Source organism: Rhinopithecus bieti, unplaced genomic scaffold (genome assembly GCF_001698545.2).
Source record: "Rhinopithecus bieti isolate Rb0 unplaced genomic scaffold, ASM169854v2 scaffold_27898, whole genome shotgun sequence".
Lineage (NCBI taxonomy): Eukaryota > Metazoa > Chordata > Mammalia > Primates > Cercopithecidae > Rhinopithecus > Rhinopithecus bieti.
In genome coordinates, this window is record NW_016812636.1 from 1,856,964 (window position 1) to 1,876,412 (window position 19,449).

The 19,449-nt window shown below is 35.8% G+C and overlaps 1 protein-coding gene across 1 annotated transcript in view; it reads left to right on the top strand.

Annotated features, from left to right (window-relative positions):
- Nucleotides 1-19,449, top strand: part of LOC108545127 (roundabout homolog 2-like) — a 176,818-nt gene that overhangs the window by 14,422 nt on the left and 142,947 nt on the right. The window contains 1 exon segment of the mRNA XM_017896612.1: nt 2,830-2,968. Coding sequence (XP_017752101.1) covers nt 2,830-2,968 — 139 coding nt within the window.

Here is a 19,449-nt window from a genome sequence, read left to right on the forward strand (position 1 = left end):
ACACACACGCACACGCTCACACACACACGCACACGCTCACACACACGCACACGCTCACACACACACGCACACACTCACACACACGCACACGCTCGCACACACACGCACGCGCTCGCACACACACGCACACGCGCACGCTCACACACACGCACACTCACACACACACACATGCACACGCTCGCACACACATGCACACACTCGCACACACACGCACACGCTCACACACACATGCACGTGCTCACACACACATGCACACGCTCACACACACATGCACACACTCACACATACATGCACACGCTCACACACACTCCATGTTTTCCCTGCCATTATGTTTCAGTTTGCTAAATGAAAAGTTGAGACACTTCTAGAGTTTCCTTTTCACTCTATGCGTCTGACTGATCCCCCAGTTTTGATCTCTCTTTTCTGTCCCCTTTTCCACATCCTATGAACCATTGTGTCAGTTTAAGTGGAAATAATTTCTTACAACAACCCTTTGACCTAATTCATGACTTTGTTTCTCTTCTACTTTATCTTTCACAGACGTGCCAACCAGCCCTTCATATGCTTATTCAAAATGTTGCTTACTTGCTTAAAGTCCTTCAGTAGCTCTCTGTCAACCTCAGGGCAGAGCTCCCAGTCCTTGAGTGGTGAACAAGGCCTTCAAGGTCTTATCACTCACTCTCTGGCTAGCTTTGTCTCCCACCACTTTCCCCAATGAAACTAAGCTGCTCACTATTCACCAGCTTGACCACTTAGTCAAAGTCTGTAGGAGTGCTTGTATTAACATGTGCTGCATGAGTGAGTGGATGAGAGAAAGACTTCTCCAGCTCGTTCATTCCAGTGTCAGAATGTAGTATGATACTCCCACTAAAATCAAAGGGAACAGGAAGGGTCTCCTCTTGATGAATCATTTTTCACTCTTGAGTAATATCAATAGTGTCTCAAATCTCTTTAACATCGGGTTAATGTAGTTTTTGGATGAACTGGATGAATAGCTGCACCTGATAGCACAGAAAAAGTCAATCCTGCTTCCTATGCTAATTATTTATTTTTTTACTGTTAACATTTGGGATCCTCATAAGGATATATTAATCCTATTGCCTATTTAACTACCAGAAATGATAGCTCAATACCAACTATTCCAGCCCCGAAATAGCTGTTTTGGGTACATAGTGTCCAGAGTTGAAAAAAATCACACTAAATTATTTTATCCGACACGCAAATTTGTTCTGTTGTCTGTGGGGCACAATTTGCTGCTAATTTATTCCGGGTGTCTAAAATCTTTAGATGCAACCATGTTTTTCTTTCGTTTTATGGATTGCCTGTCAATTCTGCATTTACAAAATTTTCATGATAAAATTCTATTTGCCTTGTTTTATGGCTTGGGATTTTTGAGTCTCAGACTACAGATACTCAAGCATATGCAGAAAATTTTGATCCCTACTGTCAAATTCTCTGGAGAGATACAATTGTCTTCCTTCTAAATGCCAATGATAGTTGGTTTTATTGCAATAAAATATTTATCTTGCAACTCACACATTTGTTTTATAAATATGGATCTTGATTTAGTCAATAAAATCAAATACTCTTATTTTATACTCTTAAAATCTATTATTTGAAGTAATTTATTTTCTTTGAAGCTTTCCTGCCAAATACATTTTAGTTTTTGTGACACTGTGTACAAAATTTTAAATTAGAAGGTTTGAAACTCAAGTCCTAGGTGGCTAAATACGTCCAGATGGCCAGATAAATTGTGTCAACTTCCTATGAATCTCATATTTCTTTTCCTTGGCTTAGTTCTCTGTCTACCTCAGTAAGTAGCAATATTGCATTTGTTTGTGATTTTTAGATATGGGCTAATAAAATTTAAATGAAAAGTTTTCCAGTCTCAGACCATCACGCAAAAGGAAAGAAGCTGGACAAAGAATGCCAATGTTTAGCAAGACATAAAACCGCTTTCTGTTTTACATCCTCCGAAGCTAAGAATCTGATGGACAGGAAAAGATTTTTATGGATAAGGACTTATTTTTCTCTAGCTTTATGTCGAAGAGTGCTAGAATACAATTTAACAGTGCCAAATACAGATTAATAAAAGAAGAGAGGATGAAAACAGTAAAACAGAGTACTGAAGAAATAAAAAACATAAAATTAAGTAAAATAAAAATGGATAAATATCTCAAACACTTAAGAGAAGTCCATTGGAGAAAACCTCAAAAAATTGATAAATAAATAGTTTGCAACATTTAATAATGGCAGTCTCTGTATTTAAGAAAAAAAAAATCAGGTAGACAGCTTTCCATACATGAAGTTAAAATAATCATGGGAATATTAAGTCCTTATCAAATCATAGCCTAAGTGGGAAAATTTAAGTTATATATATGTGCGAAAGTACACATTTTTAAATTTTCTTTAGTGTTCTTGAGGAATATTAATATTTGGTTTTAAAATATTTTATTCCTTTCAACTTTTAGTTTTCCCACATTGAGCCCTGATAATAGATTATTGTGATCATTTTAATCTCTTTTCCTGTAGAATTCAGTGTTCTGATTTTTTATGATAGGATCCACCTGATTTAGCTCAGGGATTCAGTGAAAAATCAATTTAATATTTTTTCCAAAGGTTGTATCGTCTTAAGGGCAAACTGTAGCTATTCCTTTGTTCCAAAATATTTTATTTTATTGAATGCTGTTGGACTCACAAGGCCACAGAGTTAGGTACCTGTGTACCAAAAGTAAATCAGGTTTCCTTTGCTTTTCTCATAATGTAATTACAGCACGTATAATAGTTTATCTCATTTTACCATTGTTTCTTTTTTTTTTTTTTTTCAAGAACGACCCACATTTCTCAGGAGGCCAATTAACCAGGTGGTACTGGAGGAAGAAGCTGTAGAATTTCGTTGTCAAGTCCAAGGAGATCCTCAACCAACTGTGAGGTGGAAAAAGGATGATGCAGACTTGCCAAGAGGAAGGTAAGACCATCATATGGATGGGAGATTGCTAGATAACCAGTGAATAATTAAGAAAGAAAAGGACAGCTACAGTGCCACCATCACACACTCCTACAGCTACAGTGCCACCACCACACACTCCTACAGCTACAGTGCCGCCACCACCACCACACACTCCTACAGTCAGTGCCGCCACCACACACTTCTACAGTACAGTGCCGTGCCACCAACTCCTACAGCTACAGTGCAGCCACAACACTCCTACAGCTACAGTGGCCAGCCACCACACACTCCTACAGCTACAGTGCCGCCACCACACACTCCTACAGCTACAGTGCCGCCACCACACACTCCTACGTCTTGGGGTATTTTCACTCGTGATTTTTACATATGCAAGCCACATATTTACTGTTTGTATATTAAAGTCCTCCAGGCTTTCAATGTCACTCTTTCAGTGAATATCTACGTCAATGTTTGACTCTTCATTCCACCTCTTATCCCCGGATACCAGGGATTCCTGGGTGCCTTCTTTCCCCAGACCCTTTGAGGCATACTAATCCGTTCCTGCAGAATGCCCCCTGCATGCCTCCATCAATGACTGCCCTGTTCCCATGTTTCACCCACTCTGGATACCATTTGTCACCTCTACGGCCCAAAGCATAACTAACAAAAGACTACTGCATGTGGCTGACTGTAAGTCCTGGAGTAAAGGAAAGGTCAGCACAACACTGAACTGGTAGCAAGTAGTTGGCATTATTTTTCACACAGGAGATTTCTAACACAGGGACCTCCTGTCACTTTCTTTCTTGCCATCTCTTCATGGAGACCTTCTCTTCCATCTCTTTCTTATTGTTCTTATCACAAAGCCCTCAAACCCAATCTCTCAAATTCTCATCTTATTCAAAAATGCTTTTCATCTTATATAAAAAGTTTTAACTTGTTGTTACATAAATTTCCCTAAGACCTTGACATTTAGAATCAAATCAGTAATTCAAGTGGTTTGTTGTTGTTGTTGTTGTTGTTTTAACACAAGTAATTTTATCTTTAAGATTTGTTATGGCTTCCTGCTAGTTCTGCCTACTGACATTATAACCACCATACATCCTCCAATTATTGCCTGCATAAAATTGTACAGGCTGTGTTTTACTGGTTCTTGTTTTTTAAAACAAATTTTTGACCAGGCACGGTGGCTCATGCCTGTAATCCCAGCACTTTGAGAGGTCAAGGCAGGTTGATCACCTCAGGTCAGTAGGTCAAGATCAGCCTGACCAACATGGTGAAACCTTGTCTCTATTAATAATACAAAAAATTAGCCAGGTGTGGTGGCGCACACCTGTAATCCCAGTTACTCGGGAGGCTGAGTCTGGAGGATCACTTGAACCCAGGAGGTGGTGGTTGCAGTGAGCCAAGATCCTGCCACTGTACTCCAGCCTGGGTGACAGAGTGAGAGTCTGTCTCATAAAGAAAAAAAAAAGAGAAAGAAAAACTTTGTTTCATTCAACTGACTGACATTAACCAGGCTTCCACAGAAGCTATATACCTTTTACGTGCTTTCACTGCTGTCAGTACTTTCTTAAATGTAAACATTCATTTCAAAATTTCAATGTTATAAATCCCAAGATATAATAGGATACTTTACTTCAAAAGACACGTCACTCACGGATTGAATGCACCAACCATTTATAATAGTTACTGAGAGGTTCTTTGCAATCTACGGGAATAGAACAAGTGAAAACATTAATTCAGTTCGTTTTTCAGCCTATGTAGTAGGGAAAGCCATTACTGTGTTTCTTTTATCATTTTATTCTATTTTATTTTATTTTATTATTTATTTATTTATTTTTTTTTTTTGAGAAGGAGTCTCGCTCTGTCACCCAGGCTGGAGTGCAGTGGCCAGATCTCAGCTCACTGCAAACTCTGCCTCCCGGGTTCCTGCCATTCTCCTGCCTCAGCCTCCCGAGGAGCTGGGACCACAGGCGCCGCCACCTCGCCCGGCTAGTTTTTTGTATTTTTTTAGTAGAGACGGGGTTTCACCGTGTTAGCCAGGATGGTCTCCATCTCCTGACCTCGTGATCCGCCCGCCTCGGCCTCCCAAAGTGCTGGGATTACAGGCCTGAGCCACCACGCCCGGCCTCTTTTATCATTTTAATGCCAGACATCTATCTTTAAAGGAATGGTATTATTAGAAGATGTTTGTAAATATGAGGCTTTTCATGCCATCTCATTGGAGAAGCAGGTTAGAAAACAAGGAGAGTTTACACTATTGAATTGTTACTGTCCCTCCTCTACACATAGTCAACAACTTGCTTCCAATTTGAGAGCACATAATGAATAATTTTCAAATGTTAATGTAAGGTGAAGAGATTAATTCTGTAGTAAAATTTATCCGAGTGTAAACAAAGGTTTATTTTGTAAAACTGGGAGTATATGGCCTTGTCCATTGTAACTTCAAAAGCCTTCAGTTTTGGCATAATCTTGATGTATAGGAAAATAACAAAGTTAGTAACAGAGTTTCCATATACACTACACCCAGTTTTCCTTATTGTTAATATCTTACACAACTATAAAACATTTGTCACAACTAATGAGCAAAGCTTGATACGTAATAATTAAGTACAGTGTATACATTATTTGGATCTCCCAGGTTTTCTTCATTGTCCTCTTTCTACTCCAAGTCCTGTTCAGGTAATTATTGAGTTGGGTGTCACAGACTTCTGCATTTGCACTCCTAGCTCTCCAGTCTCTTCCGGCTTGTTGCAGGCTCTTAGTGTTCCCTAGTTTTATGAGCTTAACAACCTTGCAGGGAAGTGCTGGCCAGGTATGCTATCGAATGTCCCCCAAACTTGGATTAGTCTGGTGTTTTCTCCTATTAGAATGGGTTCATAGGTTTTTTTAAAAAAGTACCATAGAAATGACATGCTTTTCTTATCACATTGTATCAGGGTATCAGGGAGTACATTATATCCGTATAACAGCACTGGTGACCCTGTTAATTTTCAAACATTGAGCAAGAGCTCGTTGAAAAAAGTATTAAAAATAGAGAATTGTAAGTGTACACTGCATTTTAACATGTCTATGTGTCTGAATTAAGGTAAAATAAAAAAGAATTGAGCCTAGTTTGATTATTTTCAGCTTAATGTAGGTGTTAGCTCATAAACCTGACAATGTAAAAGCTGCTCCGCTGTTCTCTAAATCTTGCCAAATTCATTTGCTTCAAAGTACAAATGATACATATAAATCAAACAACAGCATTCAAGTTACGTGTTCAGAAGGTATGATATCAAGGCCACTAAACAACAAGGTTGCAAGCATGAGAAATCTTAGTTTCATTAACTTCCTTTAAAACATTTTCATAGCTTTGGCCTCTTTATTCTTTTTACAGGCATATTATTGTAGTACTTTGTGTCACCAGTTAAATATTGTTAAAATCTTAGGCAAATGGAAGTGCTGTGTAAGCTTTAAATTGTTTTGTTAGAGAGGCTTAAAGCAAGGATAAGTGCAATATAGAAACTGAGGTCAATAGTTTCATCACGAAAGAAGCATGTACTTTTTCTTGAATTCCCAGTCTTTAAGTGATATTTCAGAGGAGTTTATTCATTCCTCAATTTGTATGTATTAGCATAAGCCTCACTTACGCATAATGAGAGGGAAAGACTTTCCTTGGTGAGGAATAACAGTAATAACTTTTAGCCAACCATAGACTAAATCAACAACATCGATTCTATTACATTATTTAGGTCTCAGACTAGGGAGATGGCCATTGTTCTTGTATAAGCAATTGGTGTGGTGGATGACATTTCTTTGGCTTAACACTTAATGAAATTTGAATAAGGTTTGTGTAGTGGTTCATGCTTAACACATTTAAAGGAAGGCTTTGTAGGACAGCTGCATAGCCTGTAATTACTATGTAAGTAATATGTGACTGTTTTTCTTTTGGAGACAAGACAAGCTTTTCAATTCAAGTTTAAATTTATGAAATGCTGTAAGAGCTATTAAAATCTTCAACACAGAAGAAGATATTTGTGCCAACCTTTCAGTAACCAGAGATGAATTAAGGGAGTATTTTTTTCCCCTTGTCTTGAAAATATTTTTTAAGTAGTACTGATATGCCTCTTTCTTTTATTTAGTCTTAAACTCCTGACCTTTCTCAGTAACTACCTTTAATGAAATTACAGCAGACTCAGTGAGTTGTATTAAAACATTTTCTGAAAAGATGAATGTTTCAGTGAGGTAGGAAGCATAGCAAGTCTAACAATAACCCTTATGATCAACTAGGGAAAGTTATTTATGTGGACATTTTCCATGTGACCAAGGGACAAAACGGGAAGGAGTCTACATCACACACATGAGTGCCAGACTGCTAATCCCTTCCAGAGACTTCTGAAGATATTACCATTTCACAATTGAGTATTTCAGGAAGCACACTGATTCTGTACCCAGTACCAATACTGTTTTCTAGAAGGTTTCAATACATATACGTTAGGGACAAAAATTTCATACACTAATGTGAAAATAAAGTGAGTAGGGGAACAAGCAAGTGAAAGGCATTTTATAGTTTATAAAATTATGATTTTAAAGCACATTTTAAAAGCATAATTTAAATAGTAGAAGATGCACTTTTGGGTTTACCTACATTTGGTGAGTGCCTACTACATTTATAATGCTCATTGCAAGTTTGAAAAAGTAAGAAACAAGGTAAATTAACTGTTATTAGTTCTTTAGTTTTTGTTTTATATTAGTGAGATTGGACGATGTGGGAAAGTATTTACATTCTGAATATAGTAAAGAAAGTAAACTGGAGCAACTCTAGTTATTTTCTTGTGTACTGTCTGTCTTTTGAGGGCAAATATCCAACATTTTGCTTGTTAGTACTCTCTTGATTAAGTGCCTTCAATACACCTTTTCACACAGTGTTTTAGGTGATGGAAGTTGCCAGTATTTTTAATAAATGAGGTGAGGTTCCACCTTATGCCATGTTCCATCATAACATAGGCTTATTGTGTATTTTTGTTATATAAATATATTTATGTGCTGAAAGTCTGTAAAAAATTATAACATGAAGAAACATTATCATAATACAAGTAATATGACATAAACAATATAAAATTATAACCAAAGATATAAAATAAATTGAAATATGACAACACTACAGTGTTCTGTTCAATTTAATATTAATGAGATTTTTTTAAAAATCCTTCTTGGAACTTGGATAAGAGTGTGATTAGTCTGATTGTGAATTCTTATCTATGCATGTCAGCAGACTTTGTATTTCATTTCATTGTTAGCGGTCTTTAAAGAACTGTAAACAGGAGATTTAATATCTCTCATCAATAATGTAATTTTCAGCATATTACCATTCGCTCCATTTTCTTTTTTTATTTCTTTTTTATTTTCTAAACTAACTCTAAAGTGACACTAAGTTCCTCAATAACAACTTCTGTCTTCCACAGTAGAGAAAGGAATGTTCATAATCGCTCGTCAGAAGAAAAAGGAAATAAAATATGCCATTTACATTCTTACGTATGCCTGCAAATTCTAAATTTAGTTGATGGCTTGCACATAGTGGATATAATTAATGAATATTTCATAAAACAGGAAAGGGAGTAGAGAATAAGAGTTTCAAGATACGTAGAGCAAAATTCTATCAATTTTCCTTAACCCACTGACAAAATTTCCTTTTCTAAAGTGCAAGTCTATTTTAAGAGGGAATTTTCAGAGTTTTAGTTCCATGAAATGTAACATTTGCATAAACACATGATTCTTTAAGAAAAGAAACTGAATGGAACTACTAACAATTCCTTTTTTTTTTTTTTTTTTTTTGGATGCATTTTTATACAAAGTGTCCTTCTTAGCTCCGGAAAGTGTATTTAGATTAATTGTTTGGAAGCTCTATTGTTCAGAGCATGTGCTTCTGGGACACAGGGATGCTGAACAGGTGCTTAACTACCCTGTGGAGGTGATCGGCCTTCTTCACATATAGTGTATCCATCAAGGACATGCAATAATTTGGGCTCCTGATAAATAACCACACTGATTAGGTTGGCTGGTAAAGACTGGGCAAGTGAAATGGTCTTAGCAACAGAAGGAAAATCTAAGAACAGGAGAAAAACAATGTGTACAAAATATTGTAAATGACATCTAAAAAATGGACCGCTTCCTAAAAGTCAGAAATGTAAAGAAAAATGTAAATGAAAAAATCTTCCTTTTTTGTGCTATGCAGATGTCTTAGTCACGTCTATCTGAAAACAATTAGAAACTGCATGGGCAATGACTGTGGGACGTTTTAATACAAATCACAATAGCATAAAAATATTTAGGCCATTGCCAAGGGGTTTTGGACTTCAGGCATTGTTCTGCTATTGTTTGACCATTTAGTTTATTTGCACTCCCATTTTGTGGAAATGATATTTGACAAATTTCTCTACTGCAAACTAGGAATGTGATCTTGAAGCAGCTATTTAAACTCTGTGTTTTATATCCTGAAAATATGGACCAGCAATGTGGTAGGACTGACCATTAACCTATATTTTGACTCATTTTAGAGGGTGAAGAATTATGCCACACATTCTAACTCAAAGGGCTATGAAAATGATACAACCATTTCAAAGCACTGTAAACATTGTACAGTGGATGCACACACATGCCTCAGTTTTACAAATCCACCTGATTGGTGGCATTTATTAATTATAACTACAGGGAAAAATAATTAATGCTGAAAAATATGAAATATATAATTTGTATATAATGACACATTCTCCTATCTTTGGCCATATGATTTCCATAGAAACATATACAATATTATTTTTCAATAGATATCACTTACACTTTTTTTTTTTTTTCACGGAGTCTCACTCTGTCTCCCGGGCTGGAGTACAGTGGCACATTTTCGGTTCACTGCAACCTCTGCCTCCCGGGTTCAAGCAATTCTCCTGCCTCAGCCTCCCGAGTAGACGGGACTACAGGTGCACACTGCCACACCCAGCTAATTTTTGTATTTGTAGTAGAGACGGGGTTTCGCCATGTTGGCCAGGTTGGTCTGGAACTTCTGACCTCGTGATCCACCCGCCTTGGCCTCCCAAAGTGCTGGGATTACAGGTGTGAGCCACCGTGTCTGGCCTGCTTTTAAATTATATAGATTCATTTATAAATGTTTCTAGTGAATTTGCCAAGTCTGAAAGTTGCCATGCATTTTCTACCTGTCGTAAGCTATCCATTCTCCCGGTACTGTGTGCCAGCAGCAGTGCAGTCAGTCACCTGGGTTGAGACCTTCACATTTCACACATACTGTTTTGTTTGTCTGTGAGTAATAAGCATAAAACCATTATTATAAAAAGATTGTTTAATGTTAAAAGCAAGTATTTAGGGAGGACTTACCATGTGCCTTGCAATGCAATAAATGTTTTTTCAAATGCTTCAAAAATTCCATTATTTTAAAGAATAGTGTTACAGCATAATATTACTCCTATTTGAGGGTTATGGAAACAGAAGCTTAAACAAGTTAGGTTTTTAAGGCCACACATTAATAAGCATTAGGGCCAGACTGGACTTAGAATCTGTCTAGCATGAAATCTCTATTTTAAATGAGAGGGCATGATAATTATATGATTATTAATTTATTTAAGGATTTGAGCCACCTATTAATTTTATATTTTAGATACAAACTTAGATAATTGGTTAGAAATACTGTATTATGAATAACTAAATAAACATACTCTACAGCAATAGAGTTAAGCTAATTTTTAGACCGACTTCGTAAGCTGCACATAAAATGTCTTGCCATTATAAAAATTTAAACTTTGAACAGTTCAAGTTTACCTTCTTGGAAACTGAACATATAGATTTTGTTTTTACAAACAGGAGTAATTGACAACTTTCAGAGAGATGACAGAATGGGAGTTTTCCTGTGTTTTCATCAACTAGGTGCTAATAGTTGCTGTTAACACAAAACTAATTGCCACCTAGGGTGGGAGTGCACGTTGCCTGGTCCTGTGACCACATTGGCCCATCTGTTAAGAATCTCAGCTTAGGAACAATGCTGGAACTGGCATCCAATTTGGGTTCTGGCCAGTGGTCAACTAACAAGCTGGGACACACTTGGAAGATGAAATGCCTTGAAGTCAGAAATGCTCTGCTGTCCATTAACTGACAGCTCTTGTATGTGGGCAGAGCCAAGACCAGGTGCCAGTATGCAGAGCAAAAGGATCTGCCTGCGTGCCACCTGTCACTGACATGTGCGTCATGTCCAAAACAGGAGCCACAGTAGGTCTGCTTCTTCCATCAAAGTGTGGTTGTTAGAGCGTTCAGTCAGGCTGGGGTCGCGACTAGGGCAACATTTTACCTTAAACCAAAGTGTAGGACAAGCCAGAGGCTCACCATGAGATCCCTCTCATAGCATGCCACATCACACAGGCGGATGGAGATTTACCGTTAGAGACACTCTCCCCCGTACCTAGGTTCTCATGTTAACTCTAAACAAACGGTAAAAAAAAAAAAAGTTGTTTAATTATATTAACACAAGTACTTGTGTGCATAAGACAATTTGTGGTTAGAATCATGCAAATAAATTTTAACCACCCCAGGGGTCATTCTAAAATATATTTCTAACTGATTTTTGTTATTATTCTTAATAAGTTGAATTGTAAAGTGAGGCTGAAAGGTAAAATAGAATTTAAGAGGTCAGTGTTCTTATCCCAGCTCTGCCATAATTCATCATGTTATTTTAAGCAATTCATGTAACATGTCTGAGTAGCAGAGTCTATATCTGCAAACTATGTTGGATTGAATGGTTTCGGTGCTGTCCTCAAATTCTGAAATTGTATGGTTCTATGGCAACCACTCAAAGCAATTAGAGAAGCACGGTAATTTTTTTTTTCAATAGAAGAAAAAAAAAGAAACCAGAAAATGGAAATAAATGGACCTAAAGAAGAAAACTAATATTACCCATATATCTATTATCCAATGACAACCACATTTTATGTATAGAATGCATCTTGTAAACGTATTTATATTTTGGGCATATTTTTCATTCAAAATGGTTCTTGACCCTGAATGCTTACTTAGGCTTTCATTTTTAAAAAGTCAGAATTGATTCAAAATAGCTGTTTCTGACTGCATTTTCCTTTCCCATAAATATAATAGTAATAAATGATATTTACATAGTGCTTGCTCTATACCAGAAATACTCTAAGCATTTTACCATAGTGCTCTTTTATCTTTAGAAAATGCTATGATGTAAACATTATTATACTATAATATAAATATGAAAACTGATAATGCAGAGACGGTAAATATGCCAACGTCACTCACCAAGTAAGGGACCTAGAATGTCTGGCTTCAAAGTCCACACTTTTGGCTTCTACATAGTGGTGCTGAGTGGGAACAACTTTTCTTCGTTTTTTATTTGGGATTGAAGATAAGGAAATGACAGCCTAGCATAGGCTTGCCTAGAAGTAGAATTTTTATCATATAGTCACAGAATACATCTATATAGTAAAGCACATATTAACGTTTTGAATTTTTTTTTTTTTTTTTGAGACGAAGTCTCGCTCTGTCCCCCAGGCTGGAGTGAGCGGCGCCATCTTGGCTCCCTGCAAGCTCCGCCCCCCGGGTTCCCGCCATTCTCCTGCCTCAGCCTCCGAGGAGCTGGGACCACAGGCGCCGCCACCTCCCCCCCCGGCTAGTTTTTTTGTGTTTTTTAGTAGAGACGGGGGTTTCACTGTGTTAAGCCAAGATGGTCTCGATCTCCTTGGACCTCGTGATCCGCCCCGTTTGGCCTCCCAAAGTGCTGGGATACAGGTGAGCACCGCGCCCGGCTGATAAATTTTATTAATAAGGGCACTTAGTTCGCATAATAATATGTTTATTATGTCAAATAAATAAGTTTATGTTTTTCCTTCAAATCATTTTTTTATACTACTTATGACAAAAAATTTAAAACAAATCCTATTTTTCTCATGGAATATTTTAACTTATATTCTTTCCTTCTCAACACTATATTGGGTAAGAAAAGATAATTTCACCGGAAACATATTAGAAGTTAAAGAAGTACTTGCTGGAGTCAAATAGTATGAGTAGAATATGATTGGCCCTCTCCATCCATGGGTGCTACATCTGTGGATTTAACCAAATCTGATTTAAAAAAAAATAAAAAAAAACAATAAAAATAATACAAATAAAAATACAGTATTATAATTTGCATAGCATTTATATGAGATTCAATATGATAATCTATGATGATTGAAAGTTGCAGGAGCATGTGTACATACGTTATACATAAATACTACATTATTTTATATAAAGGATTTAAATGTCCTCAGATTTTGGTATTTTCAGGGTTGTGGGGATGGCAGTTCTGGAACTAACCCCCAGTGGATACTGAGGGAGGACTATATATACATCTAGAATGATGAACTCTTGTAGGGTATGGCTAGTTTAATTCATCTTTCACATTCACTGCCTAACATAGTACTCAGACCAAATTTAAGTGTACTAAAATATGGTGTGTATGGTCAAGAATAAAAATTCTGTGTTTTAAAATAAATAATAGAACTGCATTCCTTGTAACTCGAAGGATAAATTCTTGAGGGGAAGGATAGATACCCCATTCTCTACGATGTGCTTATTTCACACTGCATGTCTGTATCAAATCATCTCATGTTCCCTACTATGTACCCACAAAAAATTTTAAATATAAATTAAAAAAAATAATAATATAACTGACCAGGCACGGTGGCTCACGCCTGTAATCCCAGCACTTTGGGAGGCCAAGGCAGGCGGATCACGAGGTCAGGAGACCGACACCATCCTGGCTAACACGGTGAAACCCCGTCTCTACTAAAAATACAAAAAATGAGCCAGGCGAGTTGGTGGCGCCTGTGGTCCCAGCTCCTCGGGAGGCTGAGGCGGGAGAATGGCGGGAACCCGGGGGGCGGAGCTTGCAGGGAGCCAAGATGGCGCCGCTCACTCCAGCCTGGGCCACAGAGCGAGCCTCCGTCTCAATAAATAAATAAATAAACAAAATAACAATAATAAAAAAACTCTTTGGAGGAAATTAAAACAGTTTCTTTAAAAATAAATCAATAGGTAGTAAGAGTATGATTTTTGCTAATTTCCTGGTAATGTTTGAATATCAACAGTTCCATGGATGGCTATGAGTTAGCAGGTAGGACTGAATTCTAGGCTATATATTTTCTACCCAATAAATTTTTTTTTCATTTTTTTAAAAGCTATTTAATGATCCCTCAGGAAAAGTTGTTATTTGATACAATTATTTTAATTAACCGGTATGAATTAAAAGAGAAAGGATAAAAACAGAATAATTTCTGAGACCCAGTATTACAATTACATGAACAGGGAATACATCTTTGTTAGTGTGAGAAGGAGATATAATTGCCAAAGATAAGGGATGGCAGGACAAATAATTTCAATAATTTCCTAGTATTTCAGGGTATACCCCAATCCACTTCAGTAAAGTCATTTTTTGGAGGATTTCTGTTTTAGTTGTTACATAGTATAATTCATTGGCGCTTCGTTTTAAAAGGCCATATTTGGAGGTGGGAGGTTAGCCTTAGGGCACAGTGAATCCTTGCCAGGAAATTAGAAGTCCCTATGAGAAGTGATTCATCTTATAGATCTATGGGATAACATCATAAGTAGATCTCAGTATAAAAATTCTGCCAGTTATTCATTCTTATGAGCATGATGTTAAAATTAGAAAAGGTATTGTAATACCATTCAACTCATTCATCAGTATAGACATCTGAAACCTTTATAAAGACGATCTGGTTGGGTATACAATATCATCGCAATTATTTAAATAAATGTCAGTTATTACAAAAATATGTCCTATGTCTGACACATGGTACTCACCAGTTAAGACATTCAGTGCAGTGGTTCTCAAAAAAAAAGATTATGTTCAATTAAAGCCATGAACATTCCAACCACTAACTCGCATTTTCTAACGGTTTGTCCAAATATTTACCACCACAAACAACAGAAACAAAAAAGTCAAAGAGACTTGTTATCTTTGAGAGATTATTTAAAAGTGAGAAAGAAAATGTTTTTATCTTCGTTATGAAAATAATTTATAGTAAGACAAATATATAGTTGTTTTTCTCAAACATAAACCCCAAATCTCCAATGTAGACTAATCAAATATTATATATCAAGAATTATTTCAAAAATAATCTCATTCATTGAATATTCTGTGTTGATTTTTCAAGAAATAAAAAAAATGAGATTGTTCTCAAGGATTTTAGTAGGGAGTGTGAGATATGCATAACATTATTAAATAAGGCGAACTATATAAAAACTATGATATTTGAGGCTCTTTATGGCTTCAGAAAATAAAAGGTAGTCTATTCCTGTATGAAACTAGAGATAGGTCTGAAAGGGAAAATTGAATTTTCATAAGTGGAGCTGCAATGGCTATTTCAAAAGAAGGAAGCAGGATGAAAAAGCTTTGGAAATCGTAGGCCAACAATTAGTGATTCGGTTTGCCTGGAACATAGAGGAGTGGTACTTAAGGCCACAAAGGTTAGTTGAGGTTCTGTTATGAAAGCCTTTAATTTCAAGTGAAGTGTTTGTATGGAATACATCATAAGATGGGGATTAATTGAAGTACATTGAATAGAAATGTATCTTTGTGTCTACCTTTAGAAAATTGATTCTTTTATGTAGACTAGCTTGGAACAGAGAAAGTTTGGAAGTAGGCACACCTGGTAGGAAGCTGTTTGAAATATAGTTTAGGGAATATATTGAGGTATTGCCTGTGAGTTACACACATATGAACATTAATACATGTGGTAATACAAGAAAATATTTTTTTTTTTTCCAATTGGAAAATAATTGTAAGTCTGAGTTATTGGAAAGAGATTAAAAGTAATGCTGAGGTTTATAACTTGGGTGCCTGGTCAAAAGGTGTTGTGTTCAATAAATACAGAAGTCAAAATGTATTATCTCATCATTTTTAATCATGTAATAGTATTTTCTGTCACTGAATCCAAGGTAGCGTTGATTGTGAGATTTAACAGTACTTTTTCTTCCAGTTAAGGAGAGGAAAAATGACCAAATCAACTGTGATATACCATCTATGATAAGATAATTCCTAATTTTGGAGGTGTTAAAATATAAAAAATGTGCATCTTAAAACATATTAAATATGGGAGTAATAGCTCATATTTACAAGTGCTTTCCTTAGAAATAGCTCATTTAATCTTTCTAATTTTCTTATGAAACAGGCACTCTTACTGTTATTTGATAAATGAAGAATCTGAGGGGCAAATTTAAATGATAGAGATTTGAATACAAATACAAATCCAAGGACCACTTTCTTGACTACTATCTACAGTAATTCATTTCTAATAAAACATATTCAAAAATAATAACAGAAACTAATTTTATTTCAAGGGCCCACTGGCTTTCTGCTTAGTGGCTACACAATATTTTTAATTAATGCTTCCAACAGCCTTGAAGTATGAATTCCTTCTTCAAACAGAGGAGAAAACTGAAGGTTAGAGACAGTGAAAAACATGCTCGAGGTCATAGGAAACATGGTAACAAAACTGGATTCAAACCTCAGCTCTCTGTAATATTAAAAGCTTGTGCTCATGTCTTATGTTGGATCCGGGACCCTCTTCATTCCGTGTGTTAGTCTATGGCTGGTAACATTTTGTTTTGTATATTTCTATATAACTTTCTAAACTTGAAAAACTCATACCGAGTCTGAAGTTCAGTAAACAGAAAATAAAGTGATTCTTCTGCTCAAAATATACTGTGTGGTGTCACCAGTGTCTCCATTGTGCACACGTGGAACAATTTTCTAAGACAAAATAGTGCTTAGATCATCATTCTTATCATTATTTCTTTATCTCCCCAACTCCCTTTGCCTCATTTATCTTCAATTCTAAATATCCAGTCCTGTGACTGACACATGGTACTCACGAGTTAGGCCTTTAGTGCAGTGATTCTTAACTAGGGGCAAATTTGCTTTCCCCATTCCCTGATAGACATTTGGCAATGTCTGGTGACATTTTTGATTGCCACATTTGGAAGATTGGGTGCTACTGGCATCTAGTGGGTAGACACCAAGAATGTGGCTAAACATCTGACTATGCACCGGACAACTCCCACAGTAAAGAAGAAAGAATCTGACCCAAAATGCTGATAGTGTTGAGGTTAAGAAACACTGATTTCATGGAAAAAATCAATCTGGGCATTGCTCAGTTAGTTATTTTATGTAATTTTATTTTGTTTTAATGTTAGGGCAAAAATAATAGAATATAATTCACTGAAATAGACTTCAAATATAATAAACTTTTTTTGTTGCCTTAGATATGATGGTTATGCAAAATGGGATAAATGAATAATATCATAATTTGGTTTGATGTAGGCATGTCATCATTTAACACAAGAAGAGGACCTGTTGGTTTTCTAGTGATTTGAGATGAATGGATATTTCCACCTTTCCTAGAATATATAAGGCAGATAATTTTTCTTTATATTCCTTGCAAATATTTGCTGAATTGACGAAACTAGTGAAGAATATCTTAATTAGAGAAGTGTTCAAACCTCCTTTTCAAATAGACCTGCAAACCCACAAGTTATGCGAAACATTTAATGATCAGAAGTGTTCCTACGAGGTTGTATAAAGTTCACGAATTATTCCATAAACACGTTTCAAGAGGAAGTTTCTCTTGGCCAAAGAAAAAGGAAGAAGAAGAGAGCCTTTTGAATCTTCCACAGCATCCCGGACTGAACATCCCTCTGATAATGTCGTCTCTTCCCCAGCTAGTTCTCAGTTTGAACACTGATGAAGGAGACTTCTTAGCATTTGTCCAACAAAGACAGCAAGGCCACCAAATAGATGGCACATTCGGAAATGCATTTGACCAATTTTACCATGAATGGGCTGTCTCTTATCACAGCGTTTCTTCTTGCACAGGGAAGACTGTATCACAGCGTTTCTTCTTGCACAGGGAAGACTGTATCACAGCGTTTCTTCTTGCACAGGGAAGACTGCGAGAATGGCCTCTGCCTATCTGAAAACTTCCAGTCTGCTCTGTGAGCGCTGTGATTCTTGTGGATGTGATCCCTGAAGTCCTCTCCTAAAAGGACTTAAAGTTTAGGATAATTTCTACCCAAACACACAGCTGTGAGCTATATCTACTTTTCCAAATCTGATAATGCAATTCTAATCCTATTGTAAAACCAGTTTTGAAAGTATTTAATCCAGTAAAACAATTATTTCTAAATGAAGGGATAACTTAACTTGCTTCCACAACTTTATTGGTTCCAATAAGAACAAATGTTCTTCTTAGTTGTTCTTCTTAGTTGTAATATATTTCTATTTTTAACAGTAAATTTCCAAGTTCTACTTAGTTAAGAACTTACTGCAAATAATACCTGCAATATTTTTAAAGTATTTAAAATTAATAAATTCAGGAAGTTGCACCAGATTTTGTTTAAATAATCTATGAAAAGTTAGTGGGAAATTTGTCAAAAGAGTGTTGCATATTAAGGACGATAATGAAAATAATGAAATACTCCTTTCTGATCATGATAAAGCAAAGAAACAAGAAACTCTTTCTCTATAATCTAATCTCTATAATGCTTTGGATTCCGTCTTAAATGAATGTAGAAAGAAGAAGTACATGATTTCACAAAGCACATATATATCTTGTTCTCAGAACTGCAGGGAACTTTAATGATTATTCTGATTTTCACTAAATTGAAAGTTCCAGCCATCTCTATATGTCTTTCTCAAAATTTTGTAAACAGGTCTCTATATTTGAATCTCTAGTCTTTAAATATGTATTTATATAGTATATATAATTTTCAAATATACAGTAAAATCGTGAAAGTTTTATATATTACAAAAATTTATATATAACGTATATTGTAAAATGTTATAAGCTATACAGTAAAAGTTACATGTTATATATAAATGTATATATTCAAAGTTTAGAGATTTATACATATTTTTAAGATAGTATAAGATAAATATATACATGTTAAATATATAAATATATTTAAATCTCTAAATGTTTAGGCGTTCTCAATTTAGTGAAAACCAGAACAACTATAGTTGATATTAAAGTTCCCTGCATTTTTGGGAACAGTAACGTAATTGTCAGTGATAGGTCAATGCACTTTCTGCAGCTATTCATAGTGTAATGACAAAAAATAATGACTACAATGTCAGTGATTTAAAATATTCTCAGTAAATTCTAAAATTATGGCAAGTTCTTTCATGTTAATATTTGGTATAAATGAAGGTTTTATCAATAATGGAATACATTTATAATTTTTATCATATGCCTTTTAACATAAACTTAATTTTTTATCTTAAAATTTTTTTAAAAAACTTAATTTTTATCTTAAAATATTTTTAAAAAACAACTTTTAGACCTTGCTCTTTTTTTTACTGCTGAAGAGCAAACTTCGGTTTCTTCATGTAGGCAACAGAGGTGCATGTGTGAGGGGAGAAAATGAAATTTTTTCTC